The sequence below is a fragment of the Myxine glutinosa genome, chromosome 5 (genome assembly GCF_964187855.1).
Source record: "Myxine glutinosa chromosome 5, kmMyxGlut1.1, whole genome shotgun sequence".
Lineage (NCBI taxonomy): Eukaryota > Metazoa > Chordata > Myxini > Myxiniformes > Myxinidae > Myxine > Myxine glutinosa.
The window spans coordinates 8,344,173-8,372,020 of record NC_136265.1 but is presented as its reverse complement, the minus strand read 5'-3'; the positions used below and the strand labels follow the sequence as shown (position 1 = coordinate 8,372,020).

General features: G+C 44.6%; 1 protein-coding gene across 2 annotated transcripts in view; it reads right to left on the bottom strand.

Annotated features, from left to right (window-relative positions):
• The window catches only part of LOC137427977 (anoctamin-9), a 58,919-nt gene extending 33,493 nt beyond the window's left edge, over positions 1–25,426 (bottom strand). Inside the window, exons 1-6 of one of the 2 annotated variants that reach the window (XM_078777556.1) lie at positions 25,324–25,426; positions 20,460–20,833; positions 20,298–20,371; positions 17,889–17,924; positions 16,415–16,501; positions 15,333–15,391 (exon numbers count right to left, since the gene is read on the bottom strand). In XM_078777556.1, the coding sequence (XP_078633682.1) occupies positions 15,333–15,391; positions 16,415–16,501; positions 17,889–17,924; positions 20,298–20,371; positions 20,460–20,833; positions 25,324–25,366 (673 nt within the window). In that variant the 5' untranslated portion in view covers positions 25,367–25,426. Of the gene's footprint in view, positions 1–15,332; positions 15,392–16,408; positions 16,502–17,888; positions 17,925–20,297; positions 20,372–20,459; positions 20,834–25,323 lie in introns of both variants that reach the window. The other variant, XM_078777555.1, reaches the window with a different exon arrangement.
• Positions 25,427–27,848: the final 2,422 nt, after the last annotated feature.

Sequence of the window (27,848 nt, the reverse complement as noted above, 5' to 3'; positions counted from 1 at the left end):
AATGCATGCATACAACTTCTTGAAGAGTGGAATGTCAAACAGTTGGTGAAAGGCACAGTGTTTGACACCACTGCATCCAACACAGGGCTGAGAAACGGAGCATGTACCCTAATTGAAGCAGCTTTAGATGCTAAGCTTGTCTGGATTGCATGTCGTCATCATGTGTTTGAAGTAATGCTCTCTGATGTTGCAACTAAAGTCATAGGAGCCACTAGCGGACCTGAGATCAGACTGTTCAAGAGGTTTCAGAAACAGTGGCCTTCAATTGACAAGAAGAGGTTCCAAGTAGGAGAAGATAAAATATTTTCCGATAACCTTGTTTAACGTCAGAATATGATACATTTTTATGCAGCTGCACTCGAAGAACAACACCCACGTGATGACTATGAAGAACTTCTGAGACTATGCCATACATTTCTGGGTGGATGTGAGGCCAGAGAGGTGAAATTCCGTGCCCCAGGAGCTATGCACAATGCCCGCTGGATTATGAAAGCCATATATGCTCTCAAGATGGTTCTCTTCAAAGACCAAATAAAGCTAACATCACGTGAATTGAAGGGAATCACACAGATTGCTCTTTTTGTTGCACGTGCGTATGCGAGATTCTGGCATGAGGCGCCGCTACCCACAAAGGCACCTCTCAATGATTTGCTTCTTCTTTCAACCCTTGATTCTTACCCAGATATGGTTGTCCGTGAAACTGCTGTCAAAGCATTCACTAGACACCTCTGGTATTTGTCAGAACACCTTGCTGCATTAGCTCTTTTTGATAGCCGGGTGGATGATGAGACAAAGGCAAAGATGGTGAAGAACTTCAAGCGGACTCCAAAGCCAAACAATCTTCATGGGATAGATGCTAAAGCCTTCAGGCTTTGACTCAGTGGACACCTACATCACAAGTCGATCTCTTGAATTATTTGGTGTTGTCATCTCAGAGTCTGACAAAGAAGTATCACTGAGTTTTCTGGAAAAGGAGCCACACCTCTGGAACACAGACAACTCATACCAAGAGCTTGAGAAGAAGATACGCAGCATGAAGGTTATCAATGACTGTGCTGAGCGAGGTGTTGCTCTCATCCAAACTTTCCATGACACTCTGACGAAGAATGAAGAGCAGAAGCAATTTGTGATGAGAGTTGTGAAACTTCATCGTGAAAACTTTCCAGTGTCAACCAAAGCCATCTTGTCAAAGAAGTAGGCAATGTTTTGAAACAAGTTTCTGACAACAATGTTACGTCAAATCATTCAAATTATGTGTATTCTGATGTTTACTTTGTTTTAATAACTTGTTCTGATAGTTTTGTTTTATCGTCTCTGATAGATATTTTATATTTTCTGATGGATGATTTATTTTTTCCGATAATGATTTATTGTCAAATTAATATATGAATGTTTAATCTACTGTTTTGTTTTTAATCTTAATTTGACTATATGAATGAACATTGAACAATGAACAATTGAACATACATGTACATTGTACATAATTATTTATTAGTTTACAAACAAACAACAACAATAACAATAATAAATAATTTAAGTAATTGAAAATAGATAATTATCTATGAATTGATGTATAATGCTAAAAATTCTGTGTCTTATTATTCATTAAACATTTGTCAACATTTTAAGCAACGTCTAAATATTGTCCAATCAAGCTCAAATTTTCACCACAAACTACTTTCTCCAATAGGAATAGGGGCAGGCTTGTGGAGACATGAAAATCCAATCTTCAAATTTTTGGACCACCCTAGTACACAAGGATGAATGAATGAATGAATGAATGAATGATCGTTTTAAGGCCATTTTCCCCGCTAGAGCGGGGGTTAGCCTTGCGGGCCCCATGACAATCATGGTTCCCTGTTTGAGGCAATGTTTTTATGGCCGGATGCCCTTCCTGACGCCAACCCTTGGTCGCCTCTTACGATGCGCAGGGATACGGTGTACCTATTCTAAACCGGGGTACACACCGGGATCATTCATCCCAGCAAGTTGGTACTCAATTTGCCGACCTCGGAAGGATGACAGGCTGAGTCAACCCCCCTGGCGTTAATTCAGCGATCGATCGGGATTTGAACCCAGGATCCGAGGATCCCAAGCCGGCACCCTAACCGCTAAGCCAACACCAAGCACTTGAAATTGATTTGAAAATTTCACAACAAATTAGCAATATGGTAGAAACGTAAACAACACAGGGCAAGCACAGAATGCTAGGTACCTTGATAAACAGGTGTGGCACCAAAGGACTGCGAGCTTGAGAGGTTGGAGCCACCGGTCGCAGGCGTTCCAAATACAGCACTGGTGGTGGTGCTGCTAGTGCTGTATTTGGAACGCCTGCGAGAACGCCTAGTACACAAGGATAGACAAGGAAACTAGAATGGCACTCGGTGGAGCGCACACCTCCGCCAGGCTGAACAGGTTACGTTTTGTATTCACTGATAAGATGCATCTGGATCCGGACCTGAACCAAGGTCGAATCGGCGGCTTGTTCTTGCGTGTTTTACATCATTACCTTCGCAAAAGCGGAAGGTTATGTTTTGATCGCTGTGTATTTATTTGTATGTCTGTGTGTGTGTGTGTATGTTATTCGCATAACTCAAAAAGTATTCAACCGAATTGCATGAAATTTGGTGGGATGATTGGTTATTATACGGGACACATTTGATTAGATTTTGGGAGCAATCGGGTCAAAGGTCAAGGTCAAGGTCACGAAAAGGTCAAAATCGTATTTTTGTTGTTCTGTTCCCTACACTCCCATGCCAAGTACAGAACAGTAGCTGCGGCGAAGGTATGCGCTCTACCGAGTGCCCGTTCTAGTTTTATCGAGATATCGTGCTATACATCATTTTGGCCCCATCACTCAATGGTGAAGAAGCACTTAAAAAATCTTGTATCCGTATCTGGATCCTGATCTTCAACTAAATCAAATCAATTCGTCCGTGTCACATGGCCACCTGTCCACCAAGTTTTGTCCAAATCCGTCAACAACATTTTGGGATATCCTGTTCACAAACAAACAAAAAAAAAAACAGACGGGGGTGAAAATGTAACCCCCATCCACCTTCGGTGGCGGAGGTAACTAGAAGGCGGACAGACAAACAGAGAGACAGTAGTGAAAACAATCTCCTTCTGTGGGTGAAGGTAAAAAAACAGACATACCTGTATTACATTTACAGATCTAAATCTTATCCCACAAATAGCCACCTGTTGTACAACACAACGTCATGAACGTCGAGATGTAAGATATCACAAGCAAGTACCTTCTAAATCTAAAATAAGCGTCCCAAGCTCTTCACGGTAAAGAACCTAAGGTCACCTTAAACATTAAAGAACCAGCTACAACACTTTTGATACGTAGGTAAACAAGTAGATTCCTCAAGGTAGATTCACACACCGAGCTTACTCACACACATACATATATATGTACATATATATATATATATATATATACAGACTTGGCATTTAATATGGAATATTTTTTTTGTGGGGGTGAACTTACTTTTCAAGATGTCTTCGAACCAAAAGTTCATTGGAATTATGTTGAAATTATTCTAGATTTTGTTAATGTGACATTTGAAAGAAACAAAAACCACATTTGACATTTCGAAACAAATAAATTGATCCTTGAAAGTGATGTAAACTGATATCGAACTCAATTCATGGACAGCACTGTGTTAAACTTTTGTACGTTTTCCTGAAGTATCTCTTTATTTTGCACATTAGCCAACAATTTTTTTAACAAAAACAAAAGTTAAATTACGACTGGGATTACGGAGAGTAAAATTACAGTTCAGTACTTCGTGTGACCCCCACGAGCATTCTGGAGAGCACGTACACGTTGGCGCATGCTGTTCACGAGATTTGCCAAGGTTTGGACAGGAATCGCTTGCCATGCAGTGACAATAGCCTGCTGCAATTCACGCACAGAGGTCGGCTGCTGGTCCAAGTGGTCGATTTGACGCGTTAATTCTGCCCACAAATTCTCTATCGGATTCATATCTGGGGACATGGCAGGCCACTCCATATGCTCTACACCACGGTCAGCAAGAAAGTGTTGGATCATGCGAGCACGATCTGGCCGTGCATTGTCATCTTGGAAGACAAAGTTTCCTCGAAAGGCTGCACGAGCAAATGGAAGCAATGTTTCTTCCAGAATGGCCCTGTACTTGAACTGGTTCAGGTTTCCATTCAGAACAACCAGGTCAGTTTTGCCCCCTGCATGAAAAGCAGCCCAAACGGTCACCCCACCACCTCCAGCTTTGACTCTTGGCACTATACAATCTTTGTTGTAGGCTTCATGCACTTGTCTGCACACTCGGACGCGGCCATATTGACGATAGACCAGAAATCTAGACTCGTCACTGAAGATCACGTGATTCCAGTGTCCTGGCTGCCATTGACGGTGCTCTCTGGCCCACTGCAATCGGCGCTGGCGGTGTTGTCTGGTCAGGCGTGGCTTTCTCAGGGGATGCCTGGCAAGATAGCCTGCTTGAACCAGTCGTTGGTTGACTAGCCTTCTGGATACAGGCACATTTGTCAGTTGCTGCCACTCAGCCCTAAGCCGATTAGCTGACTTGGTACGGCCATTGCGGACTAACCGGTGCAGCTGGCGATCATCCCTCCTTGTGGTTCTGCGGGGACGTCCTGGCCTCGGTATTGGAGTAGGGACACCCCTCTGAGCATTTCGTTTCAGGATCTTTGACACCTGACCTTGAGTGATGCCATACTGCCGAGCAATAGCACGCTGTTTCATGCCGGAATTTCGTAAAGCCACCACTAAATGACAAACAGCATTGTCGAGTTGACGGCCCATCTCCAGACGAAGCGGCAATAACTTTTGGAGACGTGCAGCAGTTGTTTTCCACTGATACAGAACGCAACAACCCTTGTATACCCGACTGTGAAGCCAATCATCAAATGCCCCTGTCCATACATTTTGCCACGCCACCTGTGATATAATCCTGTTGTTGACTTCTTGCTGCGACAGACGATCAGTGACATGGTTCTTTTAACAAATAAATCACCAAAGTGTGAAAGAAACTCACCAGATTGATATACTGCGTTAAGAAAGTAAACCAAAGTCAAGAAAAAAAAAATTCCATATTAAATGCCAAGTCTGTGTATATATATATATATATATATATATATATATATATATATATATATATATGTATATATATATATATATATATATATATATATATATATATATTGTTACAGACGCGGCTTTAGATGTTATATTGACCGAGCGGTGGTGTATTTAACCGCATCCGAACAGTTACTCCCCGATTAAAACCCGATTCCACCCGATGTTGACCAGATCGCCCCACAGATATTCAATCGGGAAATCTCTAAAGCGACCGAAAGAGAATGAAAAAGAAGAAGAAGAAGAATACGGAGGAAGAACAGATTTTATTATACACACACAAGCAATGGATGGAAGAAGCAGTAACACAGCGAACCGTTAACTTACACTATTCATTTTTACTTAGCCCCAAGACAACGAGTAGGACAGGACGTTCACACTTACACAGGGGATATTGCAGGCAGGTAGGGCTTGAGATGGATTGCTTGAGAGGGAGGCAAGGTCGGGAGGCCGCAGTTCGCAATTCCTCGCGGTTTTGGCGGGGAAACCCTCCCGTCGTGTATCCGCTGCGGTAGACGTCACGCGCTGGTTCGGCACACCTGCTCCTCTTCTTGGGGTGGAGCCGTCTCCCTCCTTTCAGCGCGTCTCTCCAAAGCTGGTTTCCTTGCCGAGTACCTCTCCTCTTTGGCTTGGAGCGTTTCGCATCTCACCGCTTCTCTTGGTGCAGCCTCTTTGCTCATCTCCCAGGGTCATCTCCCAAGGCCTCTCACAAGTCATCTCCTAAAGCAGTCCCTTACAGTCGCTTTTATTACCTCGGGCGAAATCAAGCCGCCGGCTCCGAGGGCACGCCTACCGGGTCGCTCACCGCGGTGTTGATTGGCTGTTAGGGCTGGTTCACTCCTTCCCTCTTATGACGAGGTGAAGACACGCCTTTCTTCCCCAACCCTACCTCGTGGCCAATGGTGGTTTGAAGAAAACCGCCCAAAATGCGGAAGGCAATTGGAAGGGAGGTTTTGGGGAAATTGCAAGGGCCTACGCTTATTTTGTTTGATACAATGCAAAGTCAATCTAGTGGGAAAACACATATTTAGCCTACATGGAATAAGGAAATACACTATTTAAAAGATATATCGTGACCTGCGTGTAAGTTTCATGGAATTAACTAGGACGACGGTTGCGACCATTATTTACATTACGAGGATGTTACCGTACTTTTTGTAACGTTCACATTGTAACGTTTTTCACATTCGTTACACTTCCTCCAAAATTGTTACACTTTTCAAAAACCGTTACACTTCTCAAATTCGTTACACACTTCTCAAAATCGTTACACTGCACCCTCCTTTCTTCAGGCCCGTCCTCGGGCCTATTAAACTTTAACTTAGTGTGACACGTAGGTGTAATTCCCTCTACAATTAACCTGACCCTGAGTGTGACAATTTTAAAACACAAATAAGTATGTCCCCCTATTGCATTGCATCCTGTCTAACAGACTCAAGCCCACAGCTAACCGAATTACGGAATTATTCTCAAACTATACATTTACGGTGGGGAGCATTATTTACAATGACGTGATTTCTTATTTACAACGCAACCCAGGACCTGTGTTTTTTTTTTTGTTTTTTTTTTAGGGAACAAGAGAAAGAAATTCCTGTTGGGAGGGAGGAGACAGCACGCATTGCATCGATGCACCAGTACCAGTACCACCAAAGCACCCAAAAGCACCAAACACCACAAAGCACCCAAAAGCACCATCCGGTGCGCAGTCACCATGGTTCATAATAAACACAACAAAACAACTGGTGGTGGTCTTCTCTTTCTCTGCTGGGCCGATGTTCTTCCCGACGTCTTCTGGCTTCATGCGGCCTAGTTGGAAATAATAAAAAGCACAACTTGTGTCCATTTTTATTTAGGGCCTCAGGGGCCAACTAAGGGTGGTCCACCTGTTTGGCATAGGTGCCACCTTACCGAGGTCCGCAAGCAAGATTCCCTGGCCACTATGGCCGGTCTCCAACAGAGGTGCCCTGCCCCAGAACCTGGGGTCCATCAAGTGGTACTTGGCCGCAGAACAGCGGTCCATACAGTGGTACATCAACGCAATGCATGCTGGTTCTGGGAATCTCGGGCGCACAATGGCCACCTCACGCACGCTCCCATCGGCACCCAATGGCGCACAGGTCATGTGGGAGACAAAAGAAAGACAATTGAGCGAGGGGTAAGGTCACAAGGGTACACGTCAATAAGGCAATGCAAGGTGAAATGCGTACGGAGGGCGAAGTGAGAAAGCTCGTCCCTACCGTACGTCACCCCCCTGTCACCTACCCTACCCTTACCCCATATGTACAAAAATCTACCCATTTACAAATTCGTCACTACTGTCACGTCTTCCCCATATTTCCCCTATACCAAATTCGTCTCCACAATCCCTTTACTTCAAAATTTGCCATCACCAATTCATCATCAATCCTCATAAGGAGGGAGAGATGGAATTACGCACAATGTCACACCCACGTCATGATGCGTCTCACAATCCAAACATTTGCATCATAAAAAATAATCAAAACATGGCATGGTGTGGAGTACCTGTCACCTCAGGTGAGTGGATGCAGATGGTGCGAGGAGATCCTTCATCCTAACTATCCTCTAAATGACTTTAACACACTTTACACTACCCGGGGTCTTTCCCTGCCAATCCATTGGCCAACTTACACTATGGGTTCTAATAACCAATTCCCATTGACCAAACTGTGGTGCTTCTCAATTTGGGGTCTCACTCCCCCGATTCATCTCCCGGTGCTCTCGCACAATTTCTGGGCTGCGACGTCTAGCCCTCCCAACAGGTCTACCCACCTGCACACCTCCACCACTGTAGTTGCCACCCGAGCTTACCTAGCTCCTCACCCTAACCTAACTAACTGGGGACAGCCCCTCTCCTGGCTCTGTCACCCCATGGTGCCCTCTGGCACTGGGCTACCCGGGTCCGTCCTCCGGATCCTCGGGCCCCATCCACAACAACTACTACCGGCTCCCAGAGCCCACCTGCGGCCTCACCTGGCCGACATCCTCACAGTGGTGGAGTGCCCAAACCAACTACACACACTAACAGGCTACACGCCCAGCCATTTCCACAACACTAATGCACCCATCCACATACCATTCTGCCACCCGCACCACAGATGCCAATATCCAACCACAATTTACCTGTACCCTCTACCTAACACTTACACTACCCGCCCCGGGTATCCGTGATGGGGGTCCACTCTTCCCCCATTCACACCATCCACTCCACCCCACAATTTCCACCACTCTCACTCCACGACCATCCATTCCACTACTCCAGATATTCCACACTACCATTTATTCCACACAGCCACATACACCTGTTGTTGCACACCTGTGCCCTCACACCTGGTGCCACCTGCACCCTCCTTTCTTCCTGGACCATTTGGTCAACACAACACGCAATCACCACTACTCCCTCATACACTGCTCCACACACCTGTTCAGTTGCACACCTGTGCAATCACACCTGTTCCATTCTCACCTGTTCAATCCTCACACCCACGGCATCATCTCAGCTAACTACTCCCCTCTGAAACTTGCGCTTCCCAGTCGTCCCTTTAAACTATTGCGCTCCCACGTCATTATAATCCACACTAATCTACCTGCGTCCCCACTACAGGTATCAGTCACTAACTAAACTTAACGTTACCTAATGTCATCTTCGCTAGATCCCTATCAATATCCTAACCCACCCGGGCTAGTTTTCACTGCCATACACCCCATAAGCTAGTGCGCATTTGCCCCACTGTGAGGGATGGTGGATTTGCCATCCCACCACATCGGGGGTCTTTCACTATCAATTTTGTTCGTCCAGATTCCAACCAATTCAAAAATTTTCCATTTACCGCCAATTCTACTCACTTTTCTAAATTTCGGATCAAAACACTATCACTATCACGATCACCATCATCACAGTCCGCTATATCCTAGCCTCGGTGCGTCATGACATCATTAAACTCGGCTTCGTAAAGCCGAGCAATGAATTCGGGTGGTTTGGTTGCCTGCAGGTTGAATCCGTCCGGCTTTCGGTTCAAGGGAGGTGGTTTGGTTGGACCGAGATTCCACGCACCATCTCGGCGCGGCACCTTGCGGTCCCGGGCCCGATGGCTCAATCTCCCCCGGTCGGAACCCCGTCCCCACGAGGGGCACCGTTCCGCCTCCTCCCACTCGCCCTTGAACCGGACCGGTCGCCTCGCCCGACAAAGCCCGGACTCGACCGTGCGGGGCGGGGCCAAGCCCGAATCGGCAACGACGCTTCGAAGAGAAGCGACGCAGCATCGACCCGCGCCGGGCCTCGCACCCAACAAAGCACCCCCCCTCGCACCGAGCGCTCGCATCGGCTATCCGTCGCCCTAACCGCTAACCTGGTTACCGTTGATGCTTTACTTGCATGCTTACAAGCATACGCTACCCCTTTCACCCTCACAAAACCTGGCGTTCCAACGCCGTCCGTACATTCCACCAACGCTCTCCCTGTTACACACCACACCTCTCGCGCACACTTTGGTCCACACCTCTCCTCCGTTGCGTCCTCCGTAACACTCACCATGGGCGTGCACTCTTGCATCCACCCACTAACGCGCTCACATGGGCTCTCCCACACCCGCGCCATGACCAATTCAGGTGTGCTTTCTCGCACACGTTCCACCACCACCTTACTCTCCGTGTCACACTTCGTACACCCCGACGTGCATTCTCGCTCGCACTCGGTTTCACACTCGCGCTCCGATGTGCCCTCTCGCACCTGCGCCATCACCAACTCACTATTCGTGTCACTCTCCGTACACCCCGACGTGCATTCTCGCTCGCACTCGGTTTCACACTCGCGCTCCGATGTGCCCTCTCGCACCTGCGCCATCACCAACTCACTATTCGTGTCACACTCCGTACACCCCGACGTGCATTCTCGCTCGCACTCGGTTTCACACTCGCGCTCCGATGTGCCCTCTCGCACCTGCGCCATCACCAACTCACTATTCGTGTCACACTCCGTACACCCCGACGTGCATTCTCGCTCGCACTCGGTTTCACACTCGCGCTCCGATGTGCCCTCTCGCACCTGCGCCACCACCAACTCACTATTCGTGTCACACTCCGTACACCCCGACGTGCATTCTCGCTCGCACTCGGTTTCACACTCGCGCTCCGATGTGCCCTCTCGCACCTGCGCCATCACCAACTCACTATTCGTGTCACACTCCGTACACCCCGACATGCATTCTCGCTCGCACTCGGTTTCACACTCGCGCTCCGATGTGCCCTCTCGCACCTGCGCCATCACCAACTCACTATTCGTGTCACACTCCGTACACCCCGACGTGCATTCTCGCTCGCACTCGGTTTCACACTCGCGCTCCGATGTGCCCTCTCGCACCTGCGCCATCACCAACTCACTATTCGTGTCACACTCCGTACACCCCGACGTGCATTCTCGCTCGCACTCGGTTTCACACTCGCGCTCCGATGTGCCCTCTCGCACCTGCGCCATCACCAACTCACTATTCGTGTCACACTCCGTACACCCCGACGTGCATTCTCGCTCGCACTCGGTTTCACTCCCACACTTTATAGCACACCCACTCGCCGACGCACACTTTTTTCTCCCACGCGTGCCATTTCCACTCACACGGGACCCTTCACCAACGCCCGGGTGCCATATCGATCCCAATCGCGCGACAATTCTTTTGTCGCCAAACATCCTCTTACAAAATCTCCCCGCACAATACACAACAGCACGACTCACCTGGGGGATCCTTTTCTCCACGCGAACCTGCAAACTTCCATTCGGGTTAAGCACAGCATCGTGATGTGAGCAGGGACTTTGTACATAATCCATTTCTCCCTGCAATTCCCGGGCTACCTCCGTCATCTCTTCAATTTTAATTCCCGCTACTGCTTTTTCTTTATTAACCTCGGCGACCGTTGGCTTTAATAAAACACCCTCCTCTACCTCAGCGGTCGCCGGCTTTTCCAAACCCCGTGTCGCGATTTCTACCCCCGTCATTGTACCCGCGCTTTTCTCCGCTTCGCTCAACCAGCGCTTTTCGACTCGCGTTACCTCCTCGTGCACCCCTGGGACCCTTTCGCCCAACTTGCGGTCTCTGTCCCTCTGCTCCCTTGCCTCTCTATCGGCCCTCATTCCGTTCGTTGTTGCTTCAATTTTGTTTAACAATCGCTCACTGTTAGCCCTCATTTGCTCACTCTGAGCCCTCATTTCCTCCCTCATTTTCTCGCTATCCTGGGCCATAAGGGCCTTCATTTGTATGAAAAAAAGGTCCAAATCTACCAGCGGCGCTATTACGGTCGCGGGCGTGGACGCCGTGGCCATGTGCGAGGCGCCATTTTGTGCGTCTGATACCCCCTCAACCGCCTCCTCATTGCTCTCCTCCTCCCTTTCTTTCCCTAAGTCCTGGGTTACCCCTAACCCGTCTATTTTCCCCACCGACATCCGATCGCCTTGATTGTCCATGGCGCGATCTCAAAATTCGGGTTTTATATTTTCGTAAAACAAAATCAAATTTCGCCGTCATAATTTTGAGCGCGTGAAACGCGCTCCGGATCGAATTCTACTTCCCAACACCAATTGTTACCCTAATGGTACAATTGGTGTTCCACAATTTGGGCCTAACAAATTTAGTCCCAGGTCCGAATCCAACTCCTCGACACCAAATGTTACAGACGCGGGTTTTAGATGTTATATTGACCGAGCGGTGGTGTATTTAACCGCGTCCGAACAGTTACTCCCCGATTAAAACCCGATTCCACCCGACGTTGATCAGATCGCCCCACAGATATTCAATCGGGAAATCTCTAAAGCGACCGAAAGAGAATGAAAAAGAAGAAGAAGAAGAATACGGAGGAAGAACAGATTTTATTATACACACACAAGCAATGGATGGAAGAAGCAGTAACACAGCGAACCGTTAACTTACACTATTCATTTTTACTTAGACCCAAGACAACGAGTAGGACAGGACGTTCACACTTACACAGGGGATATTGCAGGCAGGTAGGGCTTGAGATGGATTGCTTGAGAGGGAGGCAAGGTCGGGAGGCCGCAGTTCGCAATTCCTCGCGGTTTTGGCGGGAAACCCTCCCGTCGTGTATCCGCTGCGGTAGACGTCACGCGCTGGTTCGGCACACCTGCTCCTCTTCTTGGGGTGGAGCCGTCTCCCTCCTTTCAGCGCGTCTCTCCAAAGCTGGTTTCCTTGCCGAGTACCTCTCCTCTTTGGCTTGGAGCGTTTCGCATCTCACCGCTTCTCTTGGTGCAGCCTCTTTGCTCATCTCCCAGGGTCATCTCCCAAGGCCTCTCACAAGTCATCTCCTAAAGCAGTCCCTTACAGTCGCTTTTATTACCTCGGGCGAAATCAAGCCGCCGGCTCCGAGGGCACGCCTACCGGGTCGCTCACCGCGGTGTTGATTGGCTGTTAGGGCTGGTTCACTCCTTCCCTCTTATGACGAGGTGAAGACACGCCTTTCTTCCCCAACCCTACCTCGTGGCCAATGGTGGTTTGAAGAAAACCGCCCAAAATGCGGAAGGCAATTGGAAGGGAGGTTTTGGGGAAATTGCAAGGGCCTACGCTTATTTTGTTTGATACAATGCAAAGTCAATCTAGTGGGAAAACACATATTTAGCCTACATGGAATAAGGAAATACACTATTTAAAAGATATATCGTGACCTGCGTGTAAGTTTCATGGAATTAACTAGGACGACGGTTGCGACCATTATTTACATTACGAGGATGTTACCGTACTTTTTGTAACGTTCACATTGTAACGTTTTTCACATTCGTTACACTTCCTCCAAAATTGTTACACTTTTCAAAAACCGTTACACTTCTCAAATTCGTTACACACTTCTCAAAATCGTTACAATATATATATATATATTTATATATATATATACACACACACACACACACACACACACACAGTTTATTATTGTTCTTTGGTGCAAAACAAAACTTGATTATTCATTAAACAGTCTAATCAGTCTAATATACATGAAACAGATCAGTTCAAATGTTTAAACTGCTTTCCTTCATTGTCTATGCACAGCTGTAGCCATGACAAAACACTCTGACACACAGTTCTGCATGTTTCAGTCAAAAGGCAGCAGTCTCATTATGGAAGAATTGTTTCAAGTCTCTAAGGGTCGTAGGATTCCTCGCATACACTTTGTGTTTGAGGAAACCCCAAAGGAAGAAATCACAGGGTGTTGTTAAATCACAAGACCGCGGCGGCCTTTCAACCGGACCACGACGGCCAATCCATTTGTCTGTAAAGTTCAAATCAAGGGCCTGGCATACCCTGGCAGCATAATGAGCAGGCGCACCATCATGCCTGAACCACATTTGGCCATCATTGAGTGGAAATACCTGCTGCTCCAACGTTAGAAGGTAATTTGCAACATTCACATTTTCTTTGAAAAAATATTGGTCCAACAATTCCTCCAGAAGAAATACCTGCCCAGACGGACACACCAGCTTGATACTGGACGTTGTGCTCAACAGTAAATCGTGAGTTGTCTACTGCCAATATCACGCTGTAATGATGATTCACAGAACCAGATAAAGTAAACTTGGATTCATCTGACCACAAAATCCTGTTCTGCAAATCATGTCCATATCCATTAACCCAAGTAATGTCTCACATGCCTCAACGCACCTGTCAAAATCATTCTCAGATAGTTGGTGAATTAATCTGGGTATGTCTGGTTTCACATTAAGGTCTTTTAGTATTGTTCAAATCGATGATCGGCTTATGTTGGTGACGTTTGATAAACGACGAGTTGATAATGGTGTGTTACTGTCGAGTTGTTGTTGAATGACCGCTCTGCTTTCCTCAGTTCGAACAGTACGAGGCCGACCTGGTGATTGTTTTGGAAGAATGCTGCCGGTTTCATCAAACTGCTTGTTTATTCTGACGATGGTTCTTCTGTAAATTGCGTTGGCGCCAAATTATTTGACAAGTTGTCTGTGAACTTCAGCCGAATTTCCAGATACAGAATACAAGCGTACAGCGCGAATTTTCTGTCTCACGACATCCTCCGTCATATTAAGGCATCTAATTCACAATGAACTGAACTAATGCAAAGACAAACGCGAGCAGCACAGTGAGTGAAGCTCACCCCGATCCATATCACATGATGCACCTCGCCCTGTTGCGTATCACGTGATGCACCTCGCCCTGTTGCGTATCACGTGATGCCTGTGCGTGTTGAAGCGGTCACATCCATTTACGAGTAATCATGTTTTGTTTTGCACCAAAGAACAATAATAAACTTAGTTGTTTGTTGCAGGTATCGTTCTTCAACATGTGCCCAGGGTTTCTGGACCACACACCCTGTGTATATACACACACACACACACACACACACACACACACACACACACACACACACACACACACACACACACACACACACACACACACACACACACACACACACAATCTTCCTCTCTTCATATACAAATATACATTAATTTATTTATTATAACAAGGCCTTCAGACCCAGCATTTTCCACAAACTCCTCATGTCACTCCTGAAATTTTCTTGCGCCTCTCTTTGTGGGAATCCCCCCCCCCCCCCCCCTAGTTTATGAACCACTGCCCTGGCGACTCTAAAGCTTCAAGACAGGTGGTTAACCACTACCTGAGCAAGTCATGTTCTCTTCTACCCCAAATGACCCCATTCCCAAGCACTCTCTTTTTCTAGGGTTTGTAGAATTTTCCCCTTCCCCGTCTCCCTCACCTCTTTTCCTTTGTTTGTTCTTTTTCTGTTTCTTTCCCACTTTCCGCTTTCTCTTCTTGTGAACAGGTTGTTCACCCCCAAGTGTCCTTCTCCACCTCCCCTTAATCTCACTCTCACTCTCCTGGTGATGTTTCGCTTTTTCCATTTTGTTCCCTTCCATTCTGCTCTAGGGATTCCATGAGCCTCGACCTTGTATACCAAAAGTAAATAAAAAAAAATGGGAAACACAATCCACTCACGGTCACAAATTTGCGCATTAAATGCTTTTCTGAATAAATGAATGGCTCCATGTTCGGAAGTGAACCAAGTTTCATACACCGATTCGCCTGCAAATGTACTCATCTTCCTCCTAAACCTTCCACCTCCTGACATCAATGTGTGTGTATGTGTACACGCATGCACACACACACACCACTTTAAGTTACCTCACCTTCCTTCCTTGCATTCAGGAGATAATCCACAATCCGAGTGTTGATGGTCTCCAATTCACTGAAACAGATGAAATGTCAATTGTTAGATTCATTACCTGGGCCAACTTAAGAGCATCCAATCACCTAATCGCTACACAGGTAAGTGGATGACATGGAATCCCAAAATGCATTTGGTATTACATGAATGAATGAATGAATAAATGAATGAATGAATGAATGAATGAATGAATAAATAAATAAATAAATAAATAAATATATAAAACAAAACAAACAAACAAACAAACAAACTGCTATTTAGGGGAAACTTGAACTTCGGAGAGAGCCCTGAGCCCAATGATGATGCACACATGTCCCATCGGTGGTTATACGCAGATATACGAGGGATCGTCAGAATAGAAAACGAGGGAAATTTAATAACTTAAACGGATTTAAAGGATGATGGGAAGGTTCATAGTTGATTTATTGGGTAATGTGACCCAAGACCTAAAATCATCCGCCTCGGTGCATTTCCTGGTCGTTTGCTGGTGAGGCTAAACTCGGTTTGTGAAAACAGCTCGAGAATGCTGGTTTGGGGAAAAATGTTGAAATCCTAATAAAATTGGGGTTTGCATCATTTGGATTGAAGCAATGGGATTGGGGGAGGTGGGCTGGTGCGGTTGCGCCACCGATGCGGTGCCCCCCTGTAATTTGGAATTTGATCACGGTGTCGGTTCTCCGACTCCGAACGAGACACCGTGGGATGTTGAAGGTTCACCGACTAATGCTGGAAGATGGGACACCTGCTCTGATCCTTGGTGATCCAACGCCTGCCAAGCACGGTTTGCAGTCGGGTCCGGAATCGAACCCAGATGAGACCTGTGGACCCTCATCATCGGACTACTGTAAGTAACATTTGCACGTACAATAACCTTGCAAGATAAAAAAAATAATAATAATAACACGATTAAACTCAAACCTGCTCAACATCAAAACATCCCGTCTAATCCCTGCGATCGAACTCGCCATCATCAAAAGTGCTCTCCTCGTCTCCATCATTTTGCGACCATTACAGATCTCTCCTTTAGATGTACCGTACCTGTACCTGTATTGGCTGCGATTTAGACATTTCATCTTTTTCCAACGTTTCCATATGGCGAAAAGGCAGTGGTCCTCATCGCAATCTGAATCTCTAAAACACACACACACACATGAGTGCACGAATGCACGAACAGCCAATAAGCAACGCCATTGGGATTTCGGCTCAGTATCAAAAGCAGGAAAATACTATAACCGACATCATGTCTCCATTCATCTTCTCAAAATACATCCTAAAGACAGGTGTGTGATGACGTTTGAGTGTTTTTGTCAGAACTCATCTTACTATAATTCACCAAATGTGTCTGTCTGCCTGTCTGCCTGTCCGTCCGTTGCCAGGTAGCACAAAAACGGCTGAACCGATCGCAACGAAATTTTGGGTGGGCAATCCTGGGACTCCCCGGAGTAAAATAGGCTATATTGTTTTTCCAATTTCTTTCCCAATTTCCAATTTTCCAGTTTTTCCAAACCCCCTGGAGTAAAATAGGCTATATTGTTTTTCCAATTTTTCCCCAATTTCCAAATTTTTCCAATTTTCCAGTTTTTCCAAACCCCCTGGAGTAAAATAGGCTATATTGTTTTTCCATTTTTTCCCCAATTTTTTTAATTTTCAAGTTTTTCCAAACCCCCTGGAGTAAAATAGGATATAGTTTTCCATTTTTTTCCCCAATTTTTCCAATTTTCCCAAACCCCTGGAGTAAAATAGGCTATATTGTTTTTCCATTTTTTCCCCAATTTTTCAAATTTTCCAGTTTTTCCAAACCCCCTGGAGTAAAAAGGCTATATTGTTTTTCCAGTTTTTCCAAACCCCCGAAGTAAAATAGGCTATATTGTTTTTCCATTTTTCCCCAATTTTTCAATTTTTCCAATTTTCCAGTTTTTCCAAACACGATGGAACAATATTTTCCAATATGAACAGTGATTTGGCATTTATTGAAATTCTACAAATACTGTTTAGATTTTGATGATTTGCGCGTGATATGATTTAACGGATGTTTCGATAAATCTTTTAAAATAAAATAAAAACCTTCAATTTCTGATATTTTGCCTTTTCATTTGGGCCTCCCAATTGAAGCCCCGCCCGTAGGGTGGGAGCCGTTGCTAGTCTCGTTAAACTACATAAGTCATCGAGAGTAACCTATACACGCCTATTGCGTCGTGTCGCCATACAGCATTCCAATGTAGTGTTGTCGATACACGTGAGAGCAGGCACCTTCCTGAACACGTCCGCAGTCCATGCAGGTAAGAAGCACGGCTGGAGTCGAGTCCAAAAGTATTTACCGTGCGCACGATCCATGGGACACATCAAATGTTAGGGGACACAGCACGTTCGGTCGTGCACCGTGTGGGCCGCGTCCGCACACACGTGGTCGGGGAAGTTGCAGTGTGTATCAACATTCAACAACACTGGTTGTGGGTGTTCTCGCTAATATAATCTCATTTAAGTGGGGACAACATGAGAAAGAGAGAGAAGGACTTACGTGTCATCGCTCGAATCTTCTGTGCCAGAACAGTGACTGAAAAACATTTTCACACATTTAGTAATTCCTTCAATGAGTCATTCTTGAACCGTGACTGAAAAACATTTTCACACATTTAGTAATTCCTTCAATGAGTCATTCTTGAACCGTGACTGAAAAACATTTTCACACATTTAGTAATTCCTTCAATGAGTCATTCTTGAGCCATGACTGAAAAATATTTTCACACATTTAGTAATTCCTTCAATCAGTCATTCTTGAGCCATGACTGAAAAACATTTTCACACATTTAGTAATTCCTTCAATGAGTCATTCTTGAGCCATGACTGAAAAATATTTTCACACATTTAGTAATTCCTTCAATGAGTCATTCTTGAGCCATGACTGAAAAACATTTTCACACATTTAGGAATTCCTTCAATCACTCATTCTTGAACCGTGAATGAAAAACATTTTCACACATTTAGTAATTCCTTCAACGAGACATTCTTGGGCCGTGACTGAAAAACATTTTCACACATTTAGTAATTCCTTCAATCAGTCATTCTTGAGCCGTGACTGAAAAAACATTTTCACACATTTAGGAATTCCTTCAATGAGTCATTCTTGAACCGTGACTGAAAAACATTTTCACACATTTAGTAATTCCTTCAACGAGTCATTCTTGAGCCGTGACTGAAAAACATTTTCACACATTTAGTAATTCCTTCAATCAGTCATTCTTGAGCCGTGACTGAAAAAACATTTTCACACATTTAGGAATTCCTTCAATGAGTCATTCTTGAACCGTGACTGAAAAACATTTTCACACATTTAGGAATTCCTTCAATCAGTCATTCTTGAGCCGTGACTGGAAAACATTTTCACACATTTAGTAATTCCTTCAATGAGTCATTCTTGAACCGTGACGGAAAAACATTTTCACACATTTAGTAATTCCTTCAATGAGTCATTCTTGAACCGTGACTGAAAAACATTTTCACACATTTAGTAATTCCTTCAATGAGTCATTCTTGAGCCGTGACTGAAAAACATTTTCACACATTTAGTAATTCCTTCAATCAGTCATTCTTGAGCCGTGACTGAAAAACATTTTCACACATTTAGTAATTCCTTCAATCAGTCATTCTTGAGCCGTGACTGAAAAAACATTTTCACACATTTAGGAATTCCTTCAATGAGTCATTCTTGAACCGTGACTGAAAAACATTTTCACACATTTAGGAATTCCTTCAATGAGTCATTCTTGAGCCGTGACTGAAACACATTTTCACACATTTAGGAATTCCTTCAATGAGTCATTCTTGAGCCATGACTGAAAAACATTTTCACACATTTAGGAATTCCTTCAATGAGTCATTCTTGAACCGTGACTGAAAAACATTTTCACACATTTAGTAATTCCTTCAATCAGTCATTCTTGAACCGTGACTGAAAAACATTTTCACACATTTAGGAATTCCTTCAATCAGTCATTCTTGAGCCGTGACTGAAAAACATTTTCACACATTTAGGAATTCCTTCAATCAGTCATTCTTGAGCCGTGACTGGAAAACATTTTCACACATTTAGGAATTCCTTCAATCAGTCATTCTTGAGCCGTGACTGGAAAACATTTTCACACATTTAGTAATTCCTTCAATGAGTCATTCTTGAACCGTGACGGAAAAACATTTTCACACATTTAGTAATTCCTTCAATGAGTCATTCTTGAACCGTGACTGAAAAACATTTTCACACATTTAGTAATTCCTTCAATGAGTCATTCTTGAGCCGTGACTGAAAAACATTTTCACACATTTAGCAATTCCTTCAATCAGTCATTCTTGAGCCATGACTGAAAAACATTTTCACACATTTAGTAATTCCTTCAATCAGACATTCTTGAACAGTGACTGAAAAACATTTTCACACATTTAGTAATTCCTTCAATCAGTCATTCTTGAACCGTGACTGAAAAACATTTTCACACATTTAGCAATTCCTTCAATCAGTCATTCTTGAACCGTGACTGAAAAACATTTTCACACATTTAGTAATTCCTTCAATCAGTCATTCTTGAACCGTGACGGAAAAACATTTTCACACATTTAGTAATTCCTTCAATCAGTCATTCTTTACATCGTTCCCTCATTAATTGTGTTTCCTATTCCCCCCTGTACAGATATCACATATGAAGGATGTCTGACTCTACCAGGAATGGACCCCAGACGCAGACAGACAACGAACGAGACTTCGCCATCCTCAAAAACAAGAAACTCAGCAAAAATGTTCCGCTCCTCAATCTCATCCTCCAGTGATGTTCATCGTCTCACGAGATCGGAAGGGTTCTCAGAGCTTCTTGCTGGTGCATTACACACATCATCATCATCATCAAAACACAAACAAAATGGACACATCATCACATACTTGTTGGGATTCTTCATCAGCCTCTTGTAGAGAGTGGCCAGCCGAGTCACCTCCACGAAGCACTCGCTCACCGTCTGAATGGACGAACAGACACACACTCACATGGGTCTCTGGTGGTGGTAAAATATGAACCGGAAGCCGATCTGTACGATGTCGGCGTACCTGCTGGTTTTGTCCCGGACAACAACACTTGCTCGCTCGTCTATCCCAGGCTCCAGGGATTCCCTCTCCTTTGCCGACATTCTCGTGGCTCTTTTGTCCATTTCCGCTCCATCCTTCATCCTTCCTTTCTGCGCTCGTTGCTCCTCCATATTTTATCGCAACGCTTCCCAATTCTGGAGGCCCGATGGACTCACCGACTCGTCCCTTGCTGCAGGCATCTTCTCCCACATTCGGCTCTTCTTTGACGCCTCTTCCCCCAACGCAACTAAAGTTCACGTAGCCATTGATGGTGTCGTTGAAGTCTTCACACGTTGGTTGGAGGAGCAACAGGAAACAGCCACCCGGCTTTGATAGGAGAGCATCGTCTGATGGTGCTGTCAAAGGAAGGGCAGAACGCAACAACGAGAAGGGCACTCAGTGGAGAGCACACCTCCACCTGGTTGGCCATATCACTCAATGGTGAAGAAACACTTAAAAAAATCTACCAGCTGGATCACTAAAATCGAATCGATTCTTCCTTGTCAAACACACAACCTGTCCACCAAGTTTCGTCTAAATCCATTCATAACTTTTTGAGATATCCTGCTGTGTATCGTTTTTAGCCCCGTCTCCCAATCGTGAAGAATCACTTTAAAAAATTAAATAATTCTCATATCCGAATCCATATTCAGATCTTCACCAAAATCGAATCATTTTGTCCTCGTCACATACGCTACATCTCTGCCAAATTTCGTCCAAATATATCCATAACCTTTTGAGATATCCTGCTGTGTATCGTTTTTAGCCCCGTCTCCCAATCGTGAAGAATCACTTTAAAAAATTAAATAATTCTCATATCCGAATCCATATTCAGATCTTCACCAAAATCGAATCATTTTGTCCTCGTCACATACGCTACATCTCTGCCAAATTTCGTCCAAATATATCCATAACCTTTTGAGATATCCTGCTATGTATCGTTTTTAGCCCCGTCTCCCAATGGTGAAGAATCACTTAAAAAAATTAAATAATTTTCAGATCTTCACCAAAATCGAATCTATTCTTCCTTGTCACACACACAAACTGTCCACCAAGTTTCGTCTAAATCCATTCATAACTTTTTGCGATATCCTACAATGTATAGTATTTGGCCCCATCTCCCAATGGTGAAGAATCACTTGAAAAATTTAATAATTCTCATATCCGAATCCATATTCAGATCTTCACCAAAATCGAATCTATTTTTTTTTTTTTCTTTTGTATACAAGATCGAGGCTCGTGAAAGAGCGAAGAGCGATTCTTCCTTGTCACACACATAACCTGTCCACCAAGTTTCGTCTAAATCCATTCATAACTTTTTGAGATATCCCGCAATGTCTAGTTTTTGGCCCCATCTCCCAATGGTGAAGAATCACTTTCAAAAATTAAATAATTCTCATATCCGAATCCATATTCAGATCTTCATCAAAATCGAATCATTTCGTCCTCGTCACATACGCTACATCTCTGCCAAATTTCGTCCGAATCCGTCCACAACTTTTTGAGATACTTTGTTCACAAACAAATAAGCGGACAAACAGACAAACAGACAGGGGTGAAAACATAACCTCCATCCACCTTTGGTGGCGGAGGTAATTGGTTATACTCAGGCGAGCTTAAGGGCACACCTGGAGAGAACGGCAGCAAATACCAAATGGCAGCGATCTTTGTACCAAAAACCCACGACGACATTAATGGTCAAACAGCATTGGCTACGCTCGTGTAAAACCCAGGTACAGCCCAGGTACAGACCAAGCTCACCGAGATGAAGAACCATGATGATAATGATGACGGTTGTCCACAAGATGACTCCATAAGGTGGAATCGGTCTCCAAGGGTTTGGGTTTCCATGATGGACACTCTGGTAGATGTATCAAGTCCAATCTTTACCAGGAATGTTTTAAGGTGGACAGCATCCTGGTGTTTCGTCGATGTGTGTGTGCCGCCCCTTGGATTGGACGTTTAACCGGTGTCCCATTTACTGACTTTCCTTGGTGGACGTGAACGATTCACGGTGTCCTTCACGAAGAGTAATGGAGCTGTTGCCGGCACCATGAACAAATTACTAACTCCTGTTATAACCGACAAAGGACACCGCAACAGCCCTCGGCCTTGTGCTGCATACGAAAGAAGAAGAAGAAGATCAATTGTCTTGGACCAGGTGTCTGGTTGTGCCAAGGTTTGCTTGCATCTTTTTGAGTAGCGTGCGGGATTATTGTTTCTTTACAAGATCGAGGCTCATGAAAGAGCGATGTGACGAAAAGTACGAACTGCCAGTGGGGCGACAGTTTAAATGAATGGACAGGAAAAGAGAAGGAGGAGGAGTTGGGGAATTAACATCGAAACCGGTAAGAGGGTTGGGGTTGGGAAGGGTTGATGGGGGGTAAGAATGGGGGATGATGCGAGGTACCCCATATTTACCTTTCTCTCTTTTCATGTCAAACTCCACCGTACCATCACGCACCACCTGTCTCCATTTATACCTTTCACAGGCAGGTCGTTCCTAACAATGCAACTTGGGAACAAGGTAACAGGTACACCTGTCAAGCACAGGTGTACACATGCGTAGAAGGATTTAAAAAGAATCAAGGGTCAATGATGAATCGTAGACAATAATTACCAGGAAATACTTGGGAGTTGTCGATCAAGTTACCTTTAAAGGTAAAATACCAGGTTGTAGAGGACTACTGTAGAGTTACGTCACGTTGAGGACACAGGACATGTCTCCCACACAATGGCGGATCAGAGATGGTGACACACACACACACATTAGATAATGGTTGGATTAATCTGCCAAGTGGTCCATCGGCGAATACAGACTTGTCCAAACTTCATGATAAAAGCTGCTTTAAATGGTGGTGACGTCATTGATGGACCCTGTGAATCAACAGTGAAAGTTGAAAAAGTTGGAACAATTCACATTGTCTTCCATTGGTCAAAGCTGCAACTTCTCCAACAAACTTCTCACAACGGAACACGTCTTTGGGATGAGGCGCACCTGATCTGGTTTCTTCCTGATACTGGCTTAACGGGCGGAAAATGACGTCATAGTAAAAATGCCAATTTATACCAGGTAATAGTGATTATTAAATATACTAACCACCTCTCAAAATTTATTTAATTAAATATGCGAACACTTCTGAGCTCTCCCTGGAAAATCTCAAAATGCCATGATTGTGACGAGGATATGAAATGCGAGCTCCACCTGGAAACCCGAGATCCACACGAGATCCACCTGAGAACCCGAGATCCACCAGAGATCCACAAGAGATACACAAGAGATCCACCAGAGATCCACAAGAGATACACCAGAGATACACCAGAGATCCACAAGAGATACACCAGAGATCCACAAGAGAGCCACAAGAGAGCCACCAGAGATCCACAAGAGATACACAAGAGATCCACAAGAGATACACAAGAGATACACCAGAGAACCACAAGAGATACACCAGAGATCCGCAAGAGATACACAAGAGATACACCAGAGATACACCAGAGATCCACCAGAGATCCACCAGAGATCCACAAGAGAGCCACAAGAGATACACAATAGATCCACCAGAGATCCACAAGAGATACACAAGAGATCCACAAGAGATACACAAGAGATCCACCAGAGATCCACAAGAGATACACAAGAGATCCACAAGAGATACACAAGAGATCCACCAGAGATCCACAAGAGATACACCAGAAATCCACAAGAGATACACCAGAGATCCACAAGAGAGCCACAAGAGATACACAATAGATCCACCAGAGATCCACAAGAGATACACAAGAGATCCACAAGAGATATACAAGAGAGCCACAAGAGATACACAATAGATCCACAAGAGATACACAAGAGATCCACCAGAGATCCACAAGAGATATACAAGAGATCCACAAGAGAGCCACAAGAGATCCACAAGAGAGCCACAAGAGATCCACAAGAGATACACAAGAGATCCACCAGAGATCCACAAGAAATCCACAAGAGATATACAAGAGATCCACAAGAGATACACAATAGATCCACAAGAGATCCACAAGAGATCCACAAGAGATACCCCAGAGATCCACAAGAGATCCACAAGAGATATACAAGAGCCACAAGAGATACACAATAGATCCACCAGAGATCCACCAGAGATCCACAAGAGATACACCAGAGATCCACCAGAGATCCACAAGAGATATACAAGAGATATACAAGAGATCCACAAGAGAGCCACAAGAGATACACAATAGATCCACCAGAGATCCACAAGAGATCCACCAGAGATCCACAAGAGAGCCACAAGAGATATACAAGAGAGCCACAAGAGATACACAATAGATCCACAAGAGATCCACAAGAGATCCACAAGAGATACACCAGAGATCCACAAGAGATCCACAAGAGATATACAAGAGATACACAATAGATCCACCAGAGATCCACCAGAGATCCACAAGAGATCCACAAGAGATATACAAGAGAGCCACAAGAGATACACAATAGATCCACAAGAGATCCACCAGAGATACACCAGAGATACACCAGAGATCCACAAGAGATTCACAAGAGATCCACAAGAGATCCACCAGAGATCCACCAGAGATCCACAAGAGATCCACTAGAGATCCACAAGAGATCCACCAGAGATCCACCAGAGATACACAAGAGATCCACCAGAGATCCACCAGAGATCCACCAGAGATCCAAATGAGAACCCGAAATCCATTTGAGAACCAATCGGTATAATGTGCTTACAGAACCGTTGATGTTAAACTAAAGGCAAACAGGTATGTTCGAGCGTGTCAACATGCCAATATCCGGAAGGTAGTTCAGGTATACAGGTTACATATTCAGGTTTACCTGCATCTTCATCCTCATCCTCGATCACACCTCGCGCCGACATAACCTGCCGCCTTCTTGCTCACCTTCACTTTTTCAGACTTCTTCCTCCTCCGCCTCCAGCATCTTCCTTTTACTCCGCCCACTCAGATCCACCTTTCACTCCACCCATGTCGATTGCAGTTTCACCCCGCCCACTCGACTTTAATCCCGCCCTCTCAACTTTAATCCCGCCTTCACGACTTCAATCCCGCCTGCACGACTTTAATCCCGCCCATTCGACTTTACTCCCACCCTCTCAACTTTAATCCCGCCTACTCGAGTTTAATCCCGCCTATTCGACTTTAATCCCGCCGACTCGATTCGACTTACGTCCACTCGAGTTTACTCCCATCCTCTCGACTTAAATCCCGCCTACTCGACTTTAATCCCGCCCACTCGATTTTATTCCCGCCCACTCGACTTTATTCACGCCCACTCAACTTTATTCCCGCCCAATCGACTTTATTCCCGCCCACTCGACTTTATTCCCGCCCACTCGACTTTATTCACGCCCACTCGACTTTATTCACGCCCACTCGACTTTAATCCCGCCCACTCGACTTTATTCACGCCCACTCGACTTTATTCACGCCCACTCGACTTTAATCCCGCTTACTCGCCTTAGAACACACCGATTACATTTATTGCCAACATTTCATCAAGACCTAAATAACCTCTCAAAATGGCGTTTAATCGCTCTTTGATCCTATTTCGACATGTGAACACGTCCCACAGCAAGATCCGACCGAGCAAGGTTTGAACTTTGAACTGCGAGAGCTGCTCCAAGATCACGAGGGCTTGTTAGAAATGGTCACGTGATTACAATTGTTTAATACATCACCTCCAAGATCACGAGGGATTGTTAGAAATGGTCACGTGATTACAATTGTTTTATACATGGCCTCCAAGATCACGAGGGATTGTTAGAAATGGTCACGTGATTACAATTGTTTAATACATCACCTCCAAGATCACGGAGGATTGTTAGAAATGGTCACGTGATTACAATTGTTTAATACATGGCCTCCAAGATCACGAGGGATTGTTAGAAATGGTCACGTGATCACAATTGTTTAATACATGGCCTCCAAGATCACGAGGGATTGTTATAAATGGTCACGTGATTACAATTGTTTAATACATGGCCTCCAAGATCACGAGGGATTGTTAGAAATGGTCACGTGATTACAATTGTTTTATACATGGCCTCCAAGATCACGAGGGCTTCTTAGAAATGATCACGTGATTACAATTGTTTAATACATTCCCTCCAAGATCACGGGGGATTGTTAGAAATGGTCACGTGATTACAATTGTTTTATACATGGCCTCCAAGATCACGAGGGATTGTTAGAAATGGTCACGTGCTCACCATTGTTTAATACATGGCCTCCAAGATCACGGGGGATTGTTAGAAATGGTCACGTGATTACAATTGTTTTATACATGGCCTCCAAGATCACGAGGGATTGTTAGAAATGGTCACGTGATCACAATTGTTTTATACATGGCCTCCAAGATCACGAGGGATTGTTAGAAATGGTCACGTGATCACAATTGTTTAATACATGGCCTCCAAGATCACGAGGGATTGTTAGAAATGGTCACGTGATCACAATTGTTTAATACATGGCCTCCAAGATCACGAGGGATTGTTAGAAATGGTCACGTGATCACAATTGTTTTATACATGGCCTCCAAGATCACGAGGGATTGTTAGAAATGGTCACGTGATCACAATTGTTTAATACATGGCCTCCGAGATCACGGATTGTTAGAAATAGTCACGTGATCACAATTGTTTAATACATGGCCTCCGAGATCACGAAGGATTGTTAGAAATGGTCACGTGATCACAATTGTTTAATACATTACCTCCGAGATCACGAGGGATTGTTAGAAATGGTCACGTGATCACAATTGTTTTATACATTACCTCCGAGATCACGAGGGATTGTTAGAAATGGTCACGTGATCACAATTGTTTAATACATGGCCTCCAAGATCACGAGGGATTGTTAGAAATGGTCACGTCATCACAATTGTTTAATACATTCCCTCCGAGATCACGAGGGATTGTTAGAAATGGTCACGTGATCACAATTGTTTAATACATTCCCTCCGAGATCACGAGGGATTGTTAGAAATGGTCACGTGATTACAATTGTTTAATAGATTCCCTCAGAGATCACAAGAGATTGTTAGAAATGGTCACGTGATCACAATTGTTTAATAGATTCCCTCAGAGATCACAAGAGATTGTTAGAAATGGTCACGTGATCACAATTGTTTAATACATTCCCTCCGAGATCACGAGGGATTGTTATAAATGGTCACGTGATCACAATTGTTTAATAGATTCCCTCAGAGATCACAAGAGATTGTTAGAAATGGTCACGTGATTACAATTGTTTAAGACATGGCCTCCAAGATCACGAGGGATTGTTAGAAATGGTCACGTGATCACAATTGTTTAATACATTCCCACCGAGATCACGAGAGAT